General features: G+C 40.1%; 2 protein-coding genes across 3 annotated transcripts; both read right to left on the bottom strand.

Moving 5' to 3' along the window:
* Nucleotides 1-1,231: 1,231 nt before the first annotated feature.
* On the bottom strand, nucleotides 1,232-4,001 carry cd8a (CD8a molecule). Of its 2 annotated transcripts, NM_001123583.1 has the most exon segments (7): nucleotides 1,235-1,577; nucleotides 1,976-2,043; nucleotides 2,219-2,258; nucleotides 2,467-2,577; nucleotides 2,754-2,840; nucleotides 2,989-3,318; nucleotides 3,750-3,834. In NM_001123583.1, coding segments are annotated over 6 exon segments (681 nt in total). In that variant the 5' UTR covers nucleotides 3,805-3,834; the 3' UTR covers nucleotides 1,235-1,577; nucleotides 1,976-1,985.
* A 7,292-nt stretch (nucleotides 4,002-11,293) lies between these two features.
* LOC106583429 (uncharacterized) lies at nucleotides 11,294-21,550 on the bottom strand. Its single transcript, XM_014167580.3, has 6 exons — nucleotides 21,407-21,550; nucleotides 20,828-20,893; nucleotides 20,071-20,430; nucleotides 12,657-12,761; nucleotides 12,338-12,424; nucleotides 11,294-11,568 (listed from the first exon to the last, which is right to left on the bottom strand). Exons 2-6 carry the CDS (start codon nucleotides 20,847-20,849, stop codon nucleotides 11,411-11,413), a joined length of 732 nt encoding a protein of 243 aa, XP_014023055.3. The 5' UTR covers nucleotides 20,850-20,893; nucleotides 21,407-21,550; the 3' UTR covers nucleotides 11,294-11,410.
* Nucleotides 21,551-23,733: the final 2,183 nt, after the last annotated feature.

The raw sequence follows: 23,733 nt of genomic DNA, 5'->3' as shown, positions 1-23,733 counted from the left end.
ACAAGTGTCTTGACTGACTGTCCATCCCAGCTAACAGTCTGCACTGCCCCAATGTACCAGTGATTTTGCTGCAACATTGCTACAGCGTTGGAGGGTAATAGTGTCATCTGGGTTTCGGAACAGTATATAGTGTGTATGTAGGATCGGGATGTCTGTCTAATCTTGATGCACACAGAAAAGTGGACAGCCACCATAATACACTAGTGCACAGCATAGTCTACTTTGCATAATTCTACATATTTAGGTGCAGGTCTCAAACCTAAAACTTGAGAGATATTTTGGAAATGCATTATTATTATTTTTTTAAATGAGAATAATAATTGTGTTTTGCTGTGTGTATTCAACATTCATGGGTCTGAAGTAACTCCTTGTGCCACCCTCAACAACATGAGGTAACCTGTAGCTAACATTTACATTTAAGGCATTTAGCAGACGCTCTTATCCAGAGCAACTTACAGTAGTGAATGCATACATTTCATACATTTTTTTTTTCTTCTCCGTACTGGTCCCCCATGGGAATCGAACCCACAAACCTGGCGTTGCAAACACCATGCTCTACCAACTGAGCCACACGGGACCGTGAGGTAACCTAAATGTACTTCGCCAATAAATTAATTAATGCCAATAAGAAAATGCCAAAAACAAGATACGACAGCAGTAGAATACATTTGTGTAAAAGGGTCTTGCGGTATAGGGAACTTACTGTATATTTGTGTTGCAGTTAGGGGGAAGAACTTTATAATATACTGTATTTTTTTATATTCACATGTAATATTCGGGAAATCTTTCACTTCTTGTACGAAGCAGCTCAGTAGTTTTTCAATTTTGCTAAGCTTTACAAAGCTGCTTCCTTCTCGGAGCTTTGGTACATGTGTTCAACCCCAGTTTAAGTAGGCTATTCTTTTTTTACTGCAATGGCCTTGGGCACTTGAGTAGAATTTGAATAGATTTCAAGTGTTGTAAACAAAACATTTGAATACAAATCTATGTGGTTTCACCATTTCTGTCTTTTCATTCAGATTTATAAGAGGTTACTAATAGAGAGTAACGGAGATAGAGGTTCACTCTAACATGGTCCTACAGTAACAAGAACACACAATTACATACACTATGGTTCAATCATTCAAGCATTCCAAAAATATTGCTTTATATTGCGCATTTCTTCCAAACATTCATAGAAGCCTAGAAAGAAACTGAATATGAGTATCAGGAAGAATTCCAACTATTTGAGTTAGAAAATGTTACCTTGGTTTTATTGAAGTTCCACTGCAAAGCTTTTGTCTTTGGTTTCATTTACAGGCCATGAAAGTCATAAGGAGAAAAGTATCTCATAACATCATTTTAAACTAAGCTATAAGCAATACATATCTCGTCATTAGACTGAGTAACGACATGAATCATCTTCAAAAACCTGCCATAAAGCTATTATGTTGATTAAATGAAGAGAGCGAGAATTCTTCTATTTCTACTATTTCAATGGTGTTACGGAGTAAATGTCTCAGTAAAAATGTATATAATAGAACAAACTGAATTGTTGGTAGTAGAGACGTCGCACCGTCTTCCGTCTCTCTCAGTGTCTGTGAGAAGAATAGACAATAAACATGTAGTAAGCTATATAAATCACCTGTGTTATATACATCATCTGTGTTATAGGCATTAGTAACTACATTGTGAATGTCAGGTAGAAGTTTTAATATGCTCAATTGTTATTTTTTTTAAATGTAGTCACTCAAACAATAGGGTGTGTTTTGGGTTCTCTTGTTTTTTACAGCAAGAAGTTGAATTACCTTACTATAAACACTGAACAATAATATTCACAAAAGATTATTATGTGAAATAATTTTTGAATGAACCAATATATTATTTTTGTGTTCAAACAGCTTGTGCATGCTGCTTTATCCTATACTAAAACACACCTCTCAATTTAGAACGTAAAAGGAATATTTAGGTTGAGGAGAGTTTATTCATGATATACCTGTTCAGGATTAGAAAAGTCTGTTGTTGGCTATAGGATGTTGTTGCCCCGGGGCTGCCATTCTCGGCCTGAATACAATAAAAAAATAAGAGGAGCATGTCTTTCTAACTACAAACTCAGGTGGACTTTTAGGGGAGAAAACTCCCAAAAGTGCGGACCTTCTCTTTTTTCAACTACACATTTTCTAGGCTGCATACGTCATAACAGGACTCATGTTTGACATATTAAAGAAGGAAAACGTACTGTCTTTTGTAATGATGTGGGCATCGTTTCGTTCTTATCCCTGAAGCAAAAGAAACAACAAATAAATAATATATAATATTGATATAATATTATTAATAATTTCTTTAAAAAATGATATGGAAATTATATGAAAATGTTCCTACATTCTAACTGGAAAATGAAGGCAGCATATTTACATCAGTTTTGTTTGGTGGGTGGGTGTTTCATAGATACATGGGGGTATATTGGTGAGTGAATGCAGGACTCACGGTTGCAGTGGCATACAGTGATGATGATGAGGAGGAAGAGGAGGCCACAGCCAGCAGCCAATGGTGCCCAAACGATCAAATCACAGGATGCAGTAGGGTCCACCTTTCCCACTGCAAAAACACAAGTCAAACACGGAAGACATTTGGGATAAATGTGTTACAATGATAAACACCATTGGATAATGAAAAATTATATTATGATTATCCAAATCAACTCGATAAAAAATATGAGGACATTTATATTATGATAAGAATACATGTGATGATGATGTCAATAAATATTCTACCTTTGCACGACTTGGCAGTTGTAGAGCTGGTTAGCTCTATGGCTGTGGTCATTGGTGTAGTCGTGGTGGTTGTTGTTGTCGTAGGGGCTAAAAAGTGAGGTGTGTTAGCATGGATAACTTTCAGATTGTTAATAGGCAATAAATAACATCTGATTTAAAAAAAACATTGATTTCTATAATTGTATTAATTCTGATACAATTTATTTATGTAATGTAGCCTAGCTAGCCTACTCACCTGGCCCAGCAAGTCGAGTTGCCTCACCAAACACAAGCGCGTTACCATTGATTGATGCACAGCTGTAGACGCCACTATCTCGAGCCTTTTTGAAAGCCTTCAGTATCAAGATGTTTTTGTTTATCTGCTCCTCGCTGAAGACCTCATTGTTAAAGTCTGTTTTCTTCATACCGTCCTTGGTACTAAATGATGCAATAAACTCCATTCCAGCGTTGTCTTGCACTCTAAACCACATCACCATGTTGCTCTTAATCTTAGAGACTGGTGCACAAGTGATCTCCACCCTCTTTCCATCCGTTTTCTCTGTCAGAGAACTCAGTTGGAGAGTTTCTGATAACGTTTGTGATTAAAAGGAAGTACGAAAGTACAAATTAGAGATTCAACGAATGAATAAATTCATAATTTATTACTGAAGATGTCTTATTAGGCTAATTCAAAATGCAATTACTGAAATGTGACACATATGATGTTTAGGCTATAGCCTAAACAATATATTTCATTTAAAAAATACACCCTAGACAAACCTAAAACACAGAATTGATTAGGCCAACAAATACGTTACCATTCAAAATGAAATTAAAATACAATATAAAATTATGTAGAGCAGGCCTAGCCAATATAGCAACACTTTTTATGAACTAGGTCTGTGAGAGAGCAAGTATTCTGGCAACATTGTTGAAATCCATCATGACTTTAAAACTATCCTACTCTGAAGGGAATGAATGTACTACAGTATAGTAATATGAAAAAGTATGACTTACCTTGACAAAAGAACAGTAAAACAAGTGTCTCCATCCACTTTTGGACCATTTTCATGTCTTTTTGCACAGCAACACGTTCAAGCTCTTCTTCATGGGATGTAGAAACAGGTGTGATGAGGCGCTCAACACGACCCCAAACCCCGCCCAAAGTCTTCTTTCATCACTGGTAAAAGAGGTCATTGCAGGAGTCTTGCACAGAGCTCGTGCACCCCAAGGTGGTCTGCAAGGCTGCTTGAGCAGAGCCCACCAATCCGCGCTGCGCTTCTCGACAGGCTGGCTTTCGCAAAAAAACCACACGCGCTCTGAAGCGCGCACACACAGCACAATGTGTCAACATTTCAAAGGAGGAATTTTAGTCAAGAGCAGCAGGTCATGACAGACACTTTTGAGGACGTGCCTCTGTGCTGCCACTTTGATAAACATCATATTGCAAGAATAGCCGAATAATATCATCAATAGGTCTATAAAGTGATATAAGTGTTATTTTATTTATTTGTGTTAATACTATTACCTTTGTTGCGTAATGTATTAATCATGTAGTAGCCTACGACTATATCGTGTCAACATTAGGCTGTGATTTACTAATCTACAGCCTACGTCAGTGGTGTTATGTCAACGTTTCATAGATAGGCTATAGCAGATTAGATTTAGAAATATAATTAGAAATAAACTGGTACCTGGGTGTCTGAAAATACGTTAGGATAGGCTGGTTTGAAACACAGCTGTGCTATTTAATTGTTCAATTCCTCATATTTCATTTTTTTAAATTCACAATAGAAAAAACAGCGGCAAGTGTACAGGAAGGATACAATATTGCTAAAGACATAACAAATTGTGAGTAGGCATTGCATTAGTCGAGGATTCTCAATAAATGTGTAAGCAGCTTGTCAAGAAATAAAAGGTTGAATATTATGACATGATTTGAGACAACATTCAAATAATTGTTTTGTTGCTCATACAACAATGTAGGGTTCTTCCCTTGTGCAAATAAAATATAATTTAAATACATTTAGATAACTTTTGGATTCATTTTGATAACATTTACATCTATAACTATAAACGTTCATAAATAACAAGGCTTATTCGTCAGAGATATTGAGTGATGCGAATGAATGTTCGGTTATATCGCCCCATAAATGCAAGAAATAGTTCACGTCAAAAGTAAAATCTCATTTTACGAAAATAGCCAACTTTGAGACATTAACATTTTTCAAAAATCAACTCTGTAGCCTAGACCCATGTAGACTCATGTATCCACTTCATTGCCCTTTCACGCATGTGACTATAGGCCTATCAACACGGATATTACGCTACAGGCTGGCGGACATACAGGCCATAGTTATAATCACCTATCTCTTGCCTATTTGTTTGCGTAGGTGAATGTGTCGCCCACATTATATTAACAGTTTGGCCAACCTCGTCAAACGTAGGCAAGGACATAACAGTTTCAGCACGCTGGACAGAGCCATGACATCGTCCTACTCGTCTGTTTCAGCAAAGCTGCTATCCTTTCCCATAAAACGATTAGTGGTTGTTCGTTTCTCTTCAGTTAGAAATAGTTTGAAACACAGCTAAAATATGTACAAAGAAGTTTATGTACATTCGATGGAAAGAATGTACAGAAGACTCAGACTTACGGAACAGTGTAGGCTGCAGAAACCAACTCATACGATCAGCCTAGTGACATCACATGTGGCGCAACGCTGTATAGGCCTACATCCTGTAAAAATGTGGAAACGAGTTTAACTTCAATATATATATATATATAATATTAAGCAACACTCTCTTCGCTAGACCCGCCCCAGCTAGCAAATAACGTTATGAAAAACATATGTTTCTTACAGCTTGGTTAGAGCGTGGTGGTGCTAGAGTTATTTTGCGTACAACCTTCCTACAACTTTCTGAAAATGGTGCAGGATAATTGCTTGACTTTGGAACATTCTGAGCACATTTAAGGAACTTGACAAAAAATATATATTTTCTTGGTATTTCATTACTTTAACAGAATTTTTCCTAAAAGTTCAAACAAGTTACATTTAATTACAATGTTGGTATTGTTCTAGGAACATTCTCCAACTGGTTTGACATTGAAACAATGTTTTCGGTGCGAATTTCAGTACTTCAGGATAATGTTTCCTACAGGTTTCATCATGGTTTTATTTAAAGTAATGTTCTCAAATTGTTCCAAGAACATTAACAAACAACGTTCTTCTGTGGGAATTTCAGTACTTCAGCATAACGTTTCCTACAGGTTTCCTCATGGTTCTATTTAAAGTCATGTTCTCAAATTGTTCAAAGAACGTTAAGAAAACTTTCCATAAAAACCACAAGAAAACTTTAGTAACGTTCAGAGAACATTCTAAGAATGTTATTTGAAATTATAAACTGGTTCGGGCGCTGACAGCCAATCTGAGTTACACCATGCCTAAGAACAGCCCTTAGCCATATACCACACGTCCTCAGGCCTTATAGCTTAAATATATCAATAGAGCCCCACATTGGAAATGGTTTCACTCGTTTGGAATTTTTTACCCCTTATTCTCCACAATTTTGTCTCATCACTGCAACTCCCGTATGGACTCAGGAGAGGCGAAGGTCGAGAGCCGTGCGTCCTCTGAAACACAATGCCCGCTTAACCCAGAAGCCAGCTGCATCAGTGTGTCAGGGGAAACACTGTACAACACTGTACACGTGGCAACTGTGTCAGCGTGCGTTGCACCCAGCCCGCCACAGGAGTTGCTAGAGTGCGATGGGACAAGAACAGCCGGCCAAACCCTCCCCTAACCTGAACGACGCTGGGCCAATTGTGTGCCGCCCCATGGGTCTCCCGGTCGCGGCCGGCTGCGACAGAGCATGGACTCGAACCAGGATCTGATACCTTAATAGAAAATGAGTCAAGTAAAAGTGAAAATCACCCAGTAAAATACTACAAAAAGTATAAATGTATTTGGATTTAAATATACTAAAGTATCAAAAGTAAATGTAATTGCTAAAGTATACTTAAGTATCAAAAGCAAAAGTAAAAGTACAAATGATTTCAAATTTCTTATATTGAGCAAACCAGATGCCATTTTATTTATATTTTGTTATTTAGGGAAAGCCAGGGTCACACTCCAACACTCAGACATAATATACAAATGAAGCATGTGTATTGAGTGAGTCCGCCAGATCAGAGGCAGTAGGGATGACCAGGGATATTCTCTTGATAAGAGCATGAATTGGACAAATTTTCTGTCCTGCTAAGCATTAAAATGTAATGAGTAATTTTGGATGTCAGGGAAAATGGATGGAGTAAAAAGTACATTATTTTCTTTAGGAATGTAGTGAAGTAAAACTAAAAGTAGTCAAAAATATAAATAGAGTAAGCACAGGTACCTCAAAAACTACTTGAGTAGTACTTTACACCACTGCTTTTCCACCATTCATTTTTCCCATAGGCGATTTTAGAAACACTTATATGTCATCTTTCGCTGACACCTTTGCTAAAAGGTATTGTGTCAATTTAAAACTTGCACAAGACAGTTCAAAGAATTGGCCATAAAGACATTTTGCAAATGTATTCATTAGTACATTTAGCTAACATTAGATAGTTAATCCAGAGATTCCTACCTTTGCCTCGATTAGGCAGTCTAGTCCAGATCATCAGTTATCAAAACGTCATGCCAGTGTAAGCCTACATGAAACACATCCCTTTAAAAAAAAAAGTGTTTCTAAAATCCCCAATGGGAAAAATGAATGGTGGAAAACGATTGGAACCATTTCTCTGTTTGACCGCTAGGTGTTATGGGTAGTATGACTCATACTGTGGTATTCTATTCCCTTCTCAGCATCAACAAAACTCTCTCTATCCTCTATCTTGTTTAGTGTGTTGGCGCGCCCACTAATTGGCCACATCTGATCTTAATGAGTGCTTGTTTCCTTTGAACTGGACTCTGTTTAAATAGGCTAAAATGAACTGATTTGTATCTCATTGATGCCGTGTCACAATAACAAATTAATTTGTTTGTATGATTAATGCCTAAGGAAATTAATTTCCATGTGTCCTATCTGTGCTTTGGAGTAAAAAAAAAGTTTTCCCATTAGACAGCAGTGTTATTAAAAGTCGTTTGAAATATTCAGTGAAAGTATTCAGGAAGTTATTGAAAAACCTCCAAATAACATAATTTCTGTTCTCAGAGCATTAATAAAACCTCACAGAAAAACTTTAAAGGAACCAGAGTAAAACGTTCTTAGAACCTCCCTACAACCTAAAAACAAACGTTCCGAGAACAGATGCTTAAAAGAAGTTACATATTACTGTTCAGGAAACCTATGGCTTTGATCCCTCAACCAATGTGTAACCAAAAACATATGTTCCCACAACTTCCAAGGAACCAAATGTGCTAGCTGGGGTGGCTGTGGGCATACAAACTGTTCCATTTAAGTTTCCATTTGAGAAATGCAATTAAGTGCTCCTCTCACCTTGTTCATGTTGCAATCATGTCTTGCGTCACCTCATGCCCTTTCTTTACTTTGGAAAAGGAAAGACGACTTTTACTTACTTTATGGTAGCCTAAAGTAACTAGAATCTGAATGTCATGTTGAATGTCAGTGCCTGAAACTGTAGGCCTGTAAGTGACGCAATAACTCATAATCACAGGGGGATTGTGCATTGTGTTGGTGTGTTCTGTAGTTAGAAGGTGGGTGTCCAGGAAGAGCCAGTCAGACAGAGATATAGGGGCTCTGACAGTTAACCAGTTTCCATCCCTTTGTATCTGTGTTGACTCACCTAACCCTCCATGGTGCTTTTTCTCTACCCCTACCTGGGCTTCCCTGTCTTACTCACAATGAGGGCTCTCCAACCCAAAACAGTGTGTGTTGTGTGTTGTGTGTGTTTGTGTCTAGAGGGATCACCAGGGGATGCCTATGAGAGAGAGAGAGAGTTCCCTGAATATTTAGGACCACATTAGACACACAGAAGGTTTGAGTAACTCGCCATTCAAATGTAGTTAGAAGAAGGCTCCTCTTATTTAAGATGGAACAGCAGCAGTATTAGGATCATTTCTCCTGCCCTTATAGGGGCCTCTATGAATTGTGGGAAGGGAAGAGACAGAGAAGGTACAGTTAGATGATCTCAGCATACGGTAAGTAGCAATGGCTGACTAGCTGTGACAAAGCTTGCCATGTCTGATACATTGTTTATCTTCCAAAAGCTATTTGTATCGATTTTAAGCTTGTGGAAAATAAAACAATGACAAATCTAAATAAAAGTGTTTCTTGCCACTGCTGTAGATTGCCTTTTGGTGTAACAATAGTAACAGAAATGGATGAGCCCAAGTTAACAATTATATTGTCAGAAGGAAATATAAATAAATACAATTATGAGACTACAAATACTACAAATAATGAGAATAGCAGAAATATAAAAAATAATATCTTCAACCATAGTTACATTAGATTTTGTACACAAGATTGACTATACTATATATTATATATGTGTTTAACTAAATATAGTACTATTGTTCTGATCACAATATCATTATTTGTTTTTATCTTCTTTTTAAAAATATCTTTCAAAGCAAATAAAAGAGAAGAATAATTTTAGGAGCGCTGTTGTGTTTCATGTAATCCTATTATTATATTGATAGGCTAATGTGTCTTTGTTCAAGTATATATTTATAAGTACAGTACAAAAAAAATATATAAAAAAAAATGCATGAAATGAAATGTATGTATTCACTACTGTAAGTCGCTCTGGATAAGAGCGTCTGCTAAATGACGTAAATGTAAATGTAAATAAGAGTGATATACATTATTTGTACTATGCTCAAACAGAAATCATGGATTAAACGACAGGATTACTTTTCAGTTATAGTTTTCACTGTCAAGTAATATTATGCTCTAGCAACAAGCATTCATATTTCTTGTAAAGTTATTAGTATTCTTAGAATATCTTCAGATTCTATGAAATGTTCAGCACATCTCTCTTCAGGATAACCACTTACCATTCCAGATAGATGCAATGGCTTAGGACTGTTGTGAACGTGTACCAGGACTGTAAAATAAAGTGTTACCCAAGACTGTAAATTAAAGTGTTTCCTATTAATTTAATGACAGGAGTTTAAATAAAGTTTAGGGTTTTGTAATGTCTAATGACAATGTACACATGCCTTTTCACTCTATTTTCCTCTCTCTCTCTCTCTCTCTCTCTCTGCCTGTGGCGTGGTCTGTGGTCGCTCTGTGGTTGTTTTGTTTCAGCGTCAAGATGAGGGACTCAAAGTTAAAAGAACAATGAGATAGAGAGAGCGATAGGATCTCAATGTGCGCAGCGCGCTCTCTCTCCTCTCTCTCTTTCTCTATCACACAGGAAAGGGTCTTGTTCACTCTTTGAGACCCGAAGAAACGAAGACATGTTTTTATCACCCCATTCAAATGCTAGAGGTGTGCATGCTGTTTTATACAAGCGTTATCTTTATGTGTTTATCATGTAGACTAATATTGTAGTTGACATCAATAAAGACTGTTTATATACAGTGTTACAGAAGGTCCCTGCTCTCTGCAAAGTGAAGTGAAATAGTGGAGAGCAGGCTTGATTATGTTTCTGTGTTTTAACACACACAGTGAGATTAAAAGTCTCCTACTCAACAGCTAAACAAGGAAATAACACACACACACACACACACACACACACAGACAGACAGACAGACAGACAGACAGACAGACAGACAGACAGACAGACAGACAGACAGACAGACAGACAGACAGACAGACAGACAGACAGACAGACAGACAGACAGACAGACAGACAGACAGACAGACAGACAGACAGACAGACAGACAGACAGACAGACAGAATGCTGTAGACACACACACACACACACACACACACACACACACACACACACAAACGCTATGCTGTAGACACACACATTCACACACATACGCTATGCTGTAGACACACACACACATTCACACACATACACTATGCTGTAGACACACACACATTCACACACACACAAACGCTATGCTGTAGACACACACATTCACACACATACGCTATGCTGTAGACACACACACACATTCACACACATACACTATGCTGTAGACACACACACATTCACACACATACACTATGCTGTAGACACACACACACATTCACACACATACACTATGCTGTAGACACACACACATTCACACACATACACTATGCTGTAGACACACACACACACATTCACACACATACACTATGCTGTAGACACACACACACACATTCACACACATACACTATGCTGTAGACACACACACACACATTCACACACATACACTATGATGTAGACACACACACACATTTACACACATACACTATGCTGTAGACACACACACTTTTCTCTGGTCCCTGTGATAAGATGACAGTACGTAGACATTAAGTAATTCTATTTTTAGTTTTTTACAGCTTTCATTTATCATCAATACATGATGCACACATCCAATAATCATAACATTAGGCTACCGCAGCAGAATGCATAGCATTGGTGTAATACTAGCACATACGAGACTAATACCTGTTCAATATAAAGGTTTTATATTTGAAACATCCACTTAATAACAAATCAGAGACACTAACATTGTGAACAGAATCCTAAATGTTTTCTTTTAGACAGTTGGAACTTCTGGTTGGTTCATCATCGTAATGAACAAAGAATAGAAAAGTAAGATGCTGATAAAACAGTCTTCAGATTCATAAAGTGGAAGGAGATCCCTGTAAGGACACATACAGTAAATACAGCACTGTCTCTGAGTCTGCAGTGTGGGCACTCTGAATTACTCCAATGGTCCTTTCCTGTGAGGCAGACACAAACAGTCAAAGTGAAATACACAGAGATGAATACAGGGACAAAGAGAGTGTCAATTATAGAGAAAGTGATCAATCACATGTAATCATATGCATTGTGATCTAAAAGGCCAAACTGATCCTATTCTGAGACACTTTATGAATACAGGCTCAGATCTACTGAGAAAAAGAGTAAGTCCCTGAGATTGATACAGCAGCAGGAAGATATATTTTATTGTGTTGTGAGAAAAGGGGAAAGGAGAAGAGGAGGAGAGGAAGATGTCATCACAGATTTGTGAAGTTTACACATGAGAACTTGGCAAACTGAAGTCGACACTTTTTGGGTAGTCCCGTAGCACATAAAAAAACAAATTCAGAAAAACAGCAGAGTAACTGTAATAAACATGAATACATTACTGCCTCCTCCATGTACATAGATATGCCATACAGAATACATACATTTGGATATTGTTGTGCACTTTATTGCCTTTACTTTGTCAAACGTGAAATTTTGTTTGTGGCTGTTCAGGCCTCTGAGGCTGGGTTCCTAATTTGTTATACATACTTGTAACTTTCACACAAATATTCCTTTGACAACAATGCACAATTTATGCGAAAGTCCAAGTTAAGCATCCGCATCTCAAGTATGTCTTTGGCCCTGTATGACCAGCATCTTTGATAATTGACTATGCTAATTAAAAACAGCACTGGAGCTCATTCCTTGTTGGTTATTTTATATTACTTTATCAGCAGGTAAGGAAGGAGAGAAGAGACTCACTGCTGAAGTAGTACAGTGTGGAGATCAAAGCCACAGCCAGGGCCAGCAGCACTCCAACCAATGGCCAGAGAACCTTGGAGCCACAGCCTGAAACACAACAGAAAACCTGTTAAATCATGTTTAAACTGCTGGGACTTATATTGTGTCAACGTAACTAGTTACCTAACATTGGGGTTACAGACAGCCCTGGTTCTCCAAAAGAGAGAATGAGACATCACTAATTGTGATGGGATAATCTTTGTGTGGATTTAGCTTAACACATTCAACTTGTTACAATAAACAACTTATTGGACAGACTTGTTAAACTTATGAATCTTACCTTTTTGGGTTTGATAGTTGCTTTTGGTGCAGCATCCGTTTGGGGTGCTGTTTGGGATGCCTTGGGGCTGGGGCTTTGTGACGGGGAGTAATGTTGGCCGAGTTTCTGGTGGGTCACAAAAATACACAATGTGATGGATATAAGAAACACTGTGAGAGAGACAAAATGCACAAAAGATAATGGAGAAAGATTTGGACAGATGAAGAAGCTTGGAAATGGATCTGCAACCAATGCAAAAGAATATGAAGTTATTGCTTTTCTTTTCTATAACAAGGCTGAATTCCCCACTAGCGTCCTGACTTCACTAGAAATTAAATTAATTCCAACCAAGCGCTGTGAAAGGATAAGGGTTCGCTTATGGGGACAGACGAAGAACCCTTTATTTTAAGAGTGTAGACCATGGAAAATCAGGAAATTGGTCTGTTCTCAGGCCATTCAAAAGATAATACAGGAGTATAGTGTTTAAGAGAGTTCTAGTTACTGTTGTGTAACTATACATTTTTCATGAGCTGAAATAAAAGATCCAAGAAATTTTCCATACACACAAAAAGTATTTCTCTCTAATTTTGTGCAGAAATTTGTTAGTGAGCATTTCTCCTTTGCCAAGATAATCCATGCACCTGACAAGTGTAGCATATAAAGAAGCTGATTAAACAGCATGATCATTACCTAGGTGCACCTTGTGCTGGGGACAATAAAAGGCCACTCTAAAATGTGCAGTTTTGTCACACAACACAATGCCACAGATGTCTCAAGTTTTGAGGGAGCGTGCAATTGGCATGCTGACTGCAGGAATTTTATTTAACCTTTATTTAAACAGGGAGTCACATTGAGATTAAAAATCTATTTTACAAGAGAGCCCTGTACACATTACAATAAAAACAGAAAATTAAAACAACATATGTGTATAAAACAATATAATTCAGCACACAATAAACAAAAATAAACATATTTAATAAAAGCAATCACATTTAACTACATAGAGGTCCTCAATAAATAATTTAAACTGCACCAATACATCTAGCTGCAGTGAACTCTGCATATTGTTCCAAAAAATAGGGGCAAAAAACCAAAATGCAGATTTTCCCAAATCTGTGGAGACTGAAGGGACCTCTAGTGTTATCCATTCCTGTGAACGGGTTTGGTAATTTATGACTGTTATCTTAATGAATGATGTAACATATAGAGGGAGTTTCTGTCAAATTGCTTTTTAAATAAATAAAAGAGAATGCAGTTCTCTTTTTACAGACAGAGAGGTCCATCCTACATTTTATTTCAGACTACAATGTCTGTATAAACGTATTGCGGAATGGTAGACTGCGTCTAATGATTTTAATACAGAGGTTTCTGCATGCATGTAAACAGTATCACTAAAATCCAATACAGGGAGAAGCATTGTTTGAACAATCTTTCTCCTATTTTTAGTACTAAAGCATGATTTATTTTGATATAAAAAAACAATCTTGGATCTTAGCTTCTTAGTAAGATTTTCAACATGCGTTACGGCGGACAACTTGCGTTACGAATGTCCACCAGAGCTGTTGCCAGATAATTTAATGTTCATTTCAGTACCATAAGCCGCCTCCAACCTCTTTTTAGAGAATTTGACAGTTTGTCCAACCGGCCTCACAACCGCAGACCACGTGTAGCCATACCAGCCCACGACCTCCACATCCGGCTTCGTCTGAGACCAGCCACCAGGACAGCTGATGAAATTGAGGATTATTTCTGTAATAAAGCCCTGTAATAAAGCCCTTTTGTGAGGAAAAACTCACTCTGATTGGCTGGGCCTGTTTCCCCAGTGGGCGGGCCTGGCTCCCAAGTGGGGGGGCCTATGCCCTCCCAGGCCCACCTATGGCTGCGCCCCTGCCCAGTCATGTGAAATCTTTTTTTCAATTGACTGATTTCCTTATATGAACTGTAACTCAGTAAAATCGTTGCAATTGTTGCATGTTGCATTTATATTTTTGTTCAGTATAGTTTTAGGCAGGGGCACAACTTTGGTTTTAGAAGTGGGGGGTCATCAGTTTTTATTTTATTTTTATTTTTATTTTGCCAGACAGATAAACGCTCCAAACAGTCTACCCGACCGCTCGGAGGCGTCCGCATGGTCCTAAAGCACAGCGTTGCCTCGTTTTGTATCACATTCCAGTGATAAAACTGGGGGGGGGGGGGGGGGGACAAATATGCAATTTCCGAATGTGAAAGTTGCGTCCCTGGTTCTAGGTTGTAAATTTAGGAGTTCTGGATTAATTCAGGAACCTTCTCATCTCTAATCAGCAGGGTTGGGAAGTAACGGATTACTGTGTAACGTGTTACATAACCAGAGTTCAGATTACAGATACTTTTGAAAAACTAGATGATTACTTCTAGGATAAAATTCAGAAAGGAGGTTCTAGGATAAAATTCAGAAATCTTTGGCACCTTTCTGTTTTCTCAATGACATTCAAATCAGCTTTGAAAAAAAGCTACATTTTTTCCGCCTGAGGGAGTCTGACCACAAGAGCAAATGCATTTGATGGATAGCGGGAACATTTTGTATGCTACATTCCAAGATCTGTTTTACGAACTCTATCAGCATCCAAATTGATTATCCATCAGATTAACCAATTTGAATAAATGCTTGGAGGTAAGGACGACAACAGTGGTGTAGTCTACCGGGTGATACGGATATCACTTATTATTGATATCTACATAGCACATTTATGTGAATCACACACTCTCTCATTTATCTATTTGCACCTGACGGGTTGTGGTTGTTGTGTTGTGGATGGCTGTTCACAAATGTATATGAGTATTTTAACCCAATAATGATTGAATTTAAGAAGTTTAAGCTGCCTATCAATCATTGTTTTTGCGACCAGTGGACCATCAGTGAAAAATGCGCTCTTGCTACAAATGCGTAGTGCGGATCCCAGTCTATGAAATACAAGTTTGAAGAGTTCCCACCTTCTAAACTACTCTGTGATATTGTGCTCCATACTGGCATAAACAATTTAAATTTAAGAAGACCATGAGTGGGGCTTTTATTGCTCAGTCTAATTCGTGCTGATTCCAAAATAACATTTACATTTACATTTAAGTCATTTAGCAGACGCTCTTATCCAGAGCGACTTACAAATTGGTGATATCCAGTGGAACAACCACTTTACAATAGTGCATCTAAATCTTCAAGGGGGGGGGGGGGGGGGGTTAGAAGGATTACTTTATTCTATCCTAGGTATTCCTTAAAGAGGTGGGGTTTCAGGTGTCTCCGGAAGGTGGTGATTGACTCCGCTGTCCTGGCGTCGTGAGGGAGCTTGTTCCACCATTGGGGTGCCAGAGCAGCGAACAGTTTTGACTGGGCTGAGCGGGAACTGTGCTTCCTCAGAGGTAGGGAGGCGAGCAGGCCAGAGGTGGATGAACGCAGTGCCCTTGTTTGGGTGTAGGGCCTGATCAGAGCCTGAAGGTACGGAGGTGCCGTTCCCCTCACAGCTCCGTAGGCAAGCACCATGGTCTTGTAGCAGATGCAAGCTTCAACTGGAAGCCAGTGGAGAGAGCGGAGGAGCGGGGTGACGTGAGAGAACTTGGGAAGGTTGAACACCAGACGGGCTGCGGCGTTCTGGATGAGTTGTAGGGGTTTAATGGCACAGGCAGGGAGCCCAGCCAACAGCGAGTTGCAGTAATCCAGACGGGAGATGACAAGTGCCTGGATTAGGACCTGCGCCGCTTCCTGTGTGAGGCAGGGTCGTACTCTGCGAATGTTGTAGAGCATGAACCTACAGGATCGGGTCACCGCCTTGATGTTAGTGGAGAACGACAGGGTGTTGTCTAGGGTCACGCCAAGGTTCTTAGCACTCTGGGAGGAGGACACAATGGAGTTGTCAACCGTGATGGCGAGATCATGGAACGGGCAGTCCTTCCCCGGGAGGAAGAGCATCTCCGTCTTGCCGAGGTTCAGCTTGAGGTGGTGATCCGTCATCCACACTGATATGTCTGCCAGACATGCAGAGATGCGATTCGCCACCTGGTTATCAGAAGGGGGAAAGGAGAAGATTAATTGTGTGTCGTCTGCATAGCAATGATAGGAGAGACCATGTGAGGATATGACAGAGCCAAGTGACTTGGTGTATCGCGAGAATAGGAGAGGGCCTAGAACAGAGCCCTGGGGGACACCAGTGGTGAGAGCACATGGTGCGGAGACAGATTCTCGCCACGCCACCTGGTAGGAGCGACCTGTCAGGAAGGACGCAATCCAAGCGTGAGCCGCGCTGGAGATGCCCAACTCGGAGAGGGTGGAGAGGAGGATCTGATGGTTCACAGTATCAAAGGCAGCAGATAGGTCTAGAAGGATGAGAGCAGAGGAGAGAGAGTTAGCTTTAGCAGTGCGGAGAGCCTCCGTGACACAGAGAAGAGCAGTCTCAGTTGAATGACCAGTCTTGAAACCTGACTGATTTGGATCAAGAAGGTCATTCTGAGAGAGATAGCAGGAGAGCTGGCCAAGGACGGCACGTTCAAGAGTTTTGGAGAGAAAAGAAAGAAGGGATACTGGTCTGTAGTTGTTGACATCAGAGGGATCGAGTGTAGTTTTTTTCAGAAGGGGTGCAACTCTCGCTCTCCTGAAGACGGAAGGGACGTAGCCAGCGGTCAAGGATGAGTTGATGAGCGAGGTGAGGTAAGGGAGAAGGTCTCCGGAAATGGTCTGGAGAAGAGAGGAGGGGATAGGGTCAAGCGGGCAGGTTGTTGGGCGGCCGGCCGTCACAAGATGCGAGATTTCATCTGGAGAGAGAGGGGAGAAAGAGGTCAAAGCACAGGGTAGGCCAGTGTGAGCAGGACCAGCGGTGTCGTTTGACTTAGCAAACGAGGATCGGATGTCGTCGACCTTCTTTTCAAAATGGTTCACGAAGTCATCCGCAGAGAGGGAGGAGGGGGGGAGGGGGAGGAGGATTCAGGTGGGAGGAGAAGGTGGCAAAGAGCTTCCTAGGGTTAGAGGCAGATGCTTGGAATTTAGAGTGGTAGAAAGTGGCTTTAGCAGCAGAGACAGAAGAGGAAAATGTAGAGAGGAGGGAGTGAAAGGATGCCAGGTCCGCAGGGAGGCGAGTTTTCCTCCATTTCCGCTCGGCTGCCCGGAGCCCTGTTCTGTGAGTTCGCAATGAGTCGTCGAGCCACGGAGCAGGAGGGGAGGACCGAGCCGGCCTGGAGGATAGGGGACATAGAGAGTCAAAGGATGCAGAAAGGGAGGAGAGGAGGGTTGAGGAGGCAGAATCAGGAGATAGGTTGGAGAAGGTTTGAGCAGAGGGAAGAGATGATAGGATGGAAGAGGAGAGAGTAGCGGGAGAGAGAGCGAAGGTTGGGACGGCGCAATACCATCCGAGTAGGGACAGAGTGAGAAGTGTTGGATGAGAGCGAGAGGGAAAAGGATACAAGGTAGTGGTCGGAGACTTGGAGGGGAGTTGCAATGAGATTAGTGGAAGAACAGCATCTATTAAAGATGAGGTCAAGCATATTGCCTGCCTTGTGAGTAGGGGGGGAAGGTGAGAGGGTGAGGTCAAAAGAGGAGAGGAGTGGAAAGAAGGAGGCAGAGAGGAATGAGTCAAAGGTAGACGTGGGGAGGTTAAAGTCACCCAGAACTGTGAGAGGTGAGCCATCCTCAGGAAAGGAACTTATCAAGGCGTCAAGCTCATTGATGAACTCTCCAAGGGAACCTGGAGGGCGATAAATGATAAGGATGTTAAGCTTGAAAGGGCTGGTAACTGTGACAGCATGGAATTCAAAGGAGGCGATAGACAGATGGGTCAGGGGAGAAAGAGAGAATGTCCACTTGGGAGAGATGAGGATCCCAGTGCCACCACCCCGCTGACCAGAAGCTCTAGGGGTGTGCGAGAACACGTGGGCAGACGAGGAGAGAGCAGTAGGAGTAGCAGTGTTATCTGTGGTAATCCATGTTTCCGTCAGCGCCAAGAAGTCGAGGGACTGGAGGGTAGCATAGGCAGAGATGAACTCTGCCTTGTTGGCCGCAGACCGGCAGTTCCAGAGGCTGCCGGAGACCTGGAACTCCACGTGGGTCGTGCGCGCTGGGACCACCAGGTTAGAGTGGCAGCGGCCACGCGGTGTGAAGCGTTTGTATGGCCTGTGCAGAGGGGAGAGAACAGGGATAGACAGACACATAGTTGACAGGCTACAGAAGAGGCTACGCTAATGCAAAGGAGATTGGAATGACAAGTGGACTACACGTCTCGAATGTTCAGAAAGTTAAGCTTACGTTGCAAAAATCTTATTGACTAAAATGATTCAAATGATACAGTACTGCTGGCTGGTGAAGTAGGCTAGCTAGCAGTGGCTGCGTTGTTGACTTTGTTTGAAAGTGTAGCTGGCTAGGTAACCTCGATAGTTTCAGTACTACACCTTATCATGATACAAAGGCAACTATGTAGCTAGCTAACATAACACTAATCAAGACGTTCCTTTGTAATGAATTTAGTTTCTACAATGCTCAAAGGGGCAATCTGTAGTTGCTACATCCATTGGACTTATACATGTATAATATATACCCATTGATTCTTGAAGAATATAACTTATAAATGCTTCACGAGTTTAGTTCAACTGTCACACCCCATGAGAACCCGAAATATAAATGTGAACCAACACTGTATAGCCTCAAAACATTGTTAAAACAATACTTTTGATATGGATGGTCAGTCCTTGCATCCACAGCTCTGTCTATTGATCTGAGAATGGTTACATTTCTCCTGGCCAATCCCTCAGTTTTTTTTATTTACCAAAACACAGGTGGGGTTTCATTTTTGTCTTCTTCTAGTTTTCTTAATCTCAGTTTATGTGAAAAAACAAGAAAATATAGTGTAGAGTACAGGTATTCAACTCTTACCCTATGAGGTCTGGAGCCTGCTGGTTTTCTGTTCTACATGATAATGAATTTCACCCAGCAGGTGTCCCAGGTCTAAAGCAGAAGAACTGGCTTCGAGGTCCAGACTTAAGTTTGGGGGGGGGGGTAGAGAATCATTATACCATCAAAACCTCTGTGAAATATATTTTCCATAACCAAAAATATTGTATTTTCAGCTGGTGTACAAAACTGAAAATAAAAGACCCAAAAATGAGTGCACATAGAACAGATCTATATCTATTAGACTTGCTTTCAATGAGAATGACAGATCTATAACTCACAATTCTATGTGAATTTGGTCGGGTCGCTGAAAAAGTTATATATTGCAAAGTAATCTAAAACTAACTGAAAGTAATCAGATTAGTTACTGAGTTTGGTAAATCCAAAAGTTACGTTACTGATTGCAATTTTGGACAGGTAACTAGTAACTGCAACAGATTACATTTAGAAAGTAACCTACCCAACCCTGCTATTTAGCCATAAGAAGAATGGGAAGCATCAGTGCCATGCAGGGAAATGGGTTCCTCTCACCTCCAGGTCTGAGAAGAACTCCTGGCCTCCACAGCTCGTTCTCTTTCTGGTTCTGGAGCATACAGGAGTTTAGCCCTGCGTCCTCTGACCTTATGTTAATGAGGCGCAGTGTGAAAGTCATCTTGCTTCCCATATCATGCTTACTGGCCTGGAACCGGTGTTCGTCCACGCTGGCTTCGTGGCTGGTCCGGCCAGCATTGTTGAGGCTGAGAAGGAACTGGATGTCGAGGTTGTTGTGGAGAGTGCGGAACCAGAAGACCTTCTGACAGGCGTGGTTGGAACACTCACAGGTGAAGACCTCTGTGTCGTTGATCCCGGGGTAGCGGACGAAGTCGGACTCTGAAAGTGTCTGGTGGGACACTGGGATAGGAAAAGTGAATGGAGGTTTAGTTTGGCTAAACAAACTGCCACCACATCAAAGGAGACATACAGTATATAAACAATACTGTTGGAATGAGGTCCTATTGCAATTTTTGCGTGCTGGACAGAGATCAAAATAATAATAAGACATGATGGATGTCCGTAACACGTACGCTGTCCTACAATATTTTCACCTGACAAAGATCCGTATAAGATTGAAACGTTGTCTGCTTGTGTGTCAATATAATTGAATTATTGTGCTTTCACCAGTGTTGTGGACACCTGTTTATTAAATCAGGTAAATTATACATGAAATACTGTACATCAAGCGAGATAGAAAGACAGAAAGAAAACAGAAGGTTTGAGCCTGATCAATGTAAAATGAAAAAAAACGAACCTGAACAGACACATACTATCATCAAACCAGTCGTTTTGCAAGAGTGGAAATGTTAAATGACAGCACCTTGGAACCATGAAGAAACACAAATAAAAGGTTAGTGGAGAGACTTATCTATAAAGGTGACATTATGAAGCAAACATTGTGCGAGAAACTGCTGAAATGTTTCGCTTGGCTTCTTTATATGTAACGCATCACAGAAATATGTATAAATATCTTAACTGCAGAGGTCTCGATGGATTTAAGAATAGCTCTTGGTCGTCATTGAATTTCCGTCATGTCTTGGAGATAATATTGAGGGTCTGTGCATTTTGATCCAGCATACTGTTTTTTATTTACTATTATTTAATCATCGCAGACTAAAACATCATATCACTTAAATATTTGAAAGAACTTTATATAAATAAACTTAAAGAAAACACAGGGGCCTCTTCAACACTCCATTAAGCAAATAACAAATAACACACACACTTAACATTCTGACTTGCACTAGTTGTCAAGGTGGGTCTAACGCTGTTCCTGAGGCCTCAACAGAGAAGAACTTGTTAACAGTGGGTAGACAGAATATTGCGGTCCTACCTGTTGTCCACAAACACACCATTGTCCATACCAGTCCCAATGGGGTCATCTTGAGTGGTTGTGGACTTGTGGTGTATGTCTCGAGTGTTAGCTGAGGGTCGGCAAAAGTGCTTTCTTTTCCCTTCATGCATCTGCCAGAGAACAGGGGAGGAACTGAAGTAACATGGCCAAGTGTTGCCTGGGCAACACCCCTACGTGACAGCACACAGCCACACACCAGGCCTATCACACACACACACACACACACACACACACACACACACACACACACACACACACACACACACACACACACACACACACACACAATTGCAATAAAGACATTACGCAGAAGATTTCCCCAAATAATAAATGATCTTTATGTCCTCTTGTTGATTGTTTGGGAGGTTTTGTCTGTATTTGCCACTTAAGAGATCACTGATTCATACAATATTAACACATAAAATAAAACATAAAATAAATACATTTTACGGTAACTTTTTACTCCTAACTTAAAACCTGTATTGCGGTATGTCTAACTATTCTTCTATATTCCTCTATTCCTCTTTAACCAAATCTCTACTCTGGATGTTAATGGCATGCTGTAGAAGTGTTCAGACACTTTTCTTTACATTTCACTTGTTTTTGAGACATACTCCACCAGCGATAGCCCTCATCAGGGATATAGCCTAGTGCTATTGCTTTGCAATATACTGGATGCTACACAAATATGTATCTATTCTGAATAAGGTAAAAGTCATGGCCCAACAGAAAGTGAACAATTTCATAATATCAACAATGACTTTATGTCTCAACCAGCCGCTGGACTTCTAGAACCACCGGCATAGAAATTTCAGTCAAGGTCGAAAGTATTTAGAGTCCGTATAAATAGTACTTGTCAACACTATTTTAGTACTATATTGTATTGTTTTATACCAACACATTTAAAATGAAGGCCTCATTTTGTCTGGTGTGACTAGTTTGCACAATTGCGAAGTGTGGATCACCTCTCCTAACCCGAACCTCTCTGCCCAGGTGTGTGACCTAGACCAGCTGCAGCAGCACTGAGTACTGGAGCACAGCTGCAGATCCAGCTACCTCAACTCCAGTTCATGTTAAAGCAATACACAGCCAACCAACAATGATTCTTAATGAGTACTTCTGTCATTGCCAAAACTGATAAATACCTGTATAAATATATCTGAGAAAATCTACATTAATTGACTCTGTCAAGTAAATTCTACTAAGCCTTAACAATTTCATCAGAGCATGAACTTTACCGTAAGATGTAGTGAAGCAGCTTTGAGATCACTGTTCCTACAATAAAGTGATATGTAGCCTATACTTGATATAAAATGAATGACCAATATTTCTGTTTGATAGTAAATACAGTAGCTCACATTTACTTTTTCACAACATATGTCTTTATACCCGCTTTATGCCTATGTTTATATGGGCAACATTTAATATATTTATTTCACACACTAGCTAGGGTATACAATTCAATAGAAGGTGAATGATTCTCAATTTTTTTTGATTTTCTATTTTAATTTCCAAATTTCCATTCAGTAAGAACATTACCCAGATACACTGTAAAGTACCTTCAGATAGTATTCACACCCCTTCACTTTTCCCACATTTTGTTGTGTTACAGCCTGAATTGAAAATTGATTACATTTAGATTTTTATGGTCACTGGCCTACACACAATACCCCATAAGTGAAATTATGTTTTTAGAATTTTTTACAAATTAATAAAAAATGAATTAACTGAAATGCCTTGAGTCAATAAGTATTCAACCCCTTTGTTATGGCAAGCCTAAATAAGTTCAGGAGTAAAAATGTGCTTAACAAGTCACATAATAAGTTGCATGGACTCACTCTGTGCGCAATAATAATGTTTAACATACTTTTTGAATGACTACCTCAACTCTGAGGTTTTCCAATGACCCTCAACGAAGGGCAATTATTGGTAGATAATTAAACCTGTTCTACAGTGCAGTAAAAAATAAGTGCTTAAAAGTGTATGAAACTGCACCGTTGGGGCATATTTTAGAAATGCATTTCATTACATAGGTTGTTGTTATATAATTGCTATTGAACATGGCATTTGGTGTCACCTTGCGAGATAGTTTCTTACATTAACAATGTTTCTTGCTGCAGCTAAGCCAAGGCATTCTGAAAAAGTAACTTGTTAGTGCCCAGAACTGCATGGCTTTAGAGCTTGGTTCTTTGGAGTCTGTGTGGGCTGAGGGGTATATGGGGAGAAACATGATCTAGGTGGGGGTCGTACAGGGGGAGGATGTGGGCACAGCACAGCTCTACGGGGGTCGAGGGTTTGAGAGAGAG

The sequence above is a fragment of the Salmo salar genome, chromosome 22 (assembly GCF_965601325.2).
Source record: "Salmo salar chromosome 22, fSalSal1, whole genome shotgun sequence".
NCBI classification, from domain to species: domain Eukaryota; kingdom Metazoa; phylum Chordata; class Actinopteri; order Salmoniformes; family Salmonidae; genus Salmo; species Salmo salar.
The sequence above is the reverse complement of the archived record's forward strand: the minus strand, read 5'-3'. Positions and strand labels throughout refer to the sequence as shown.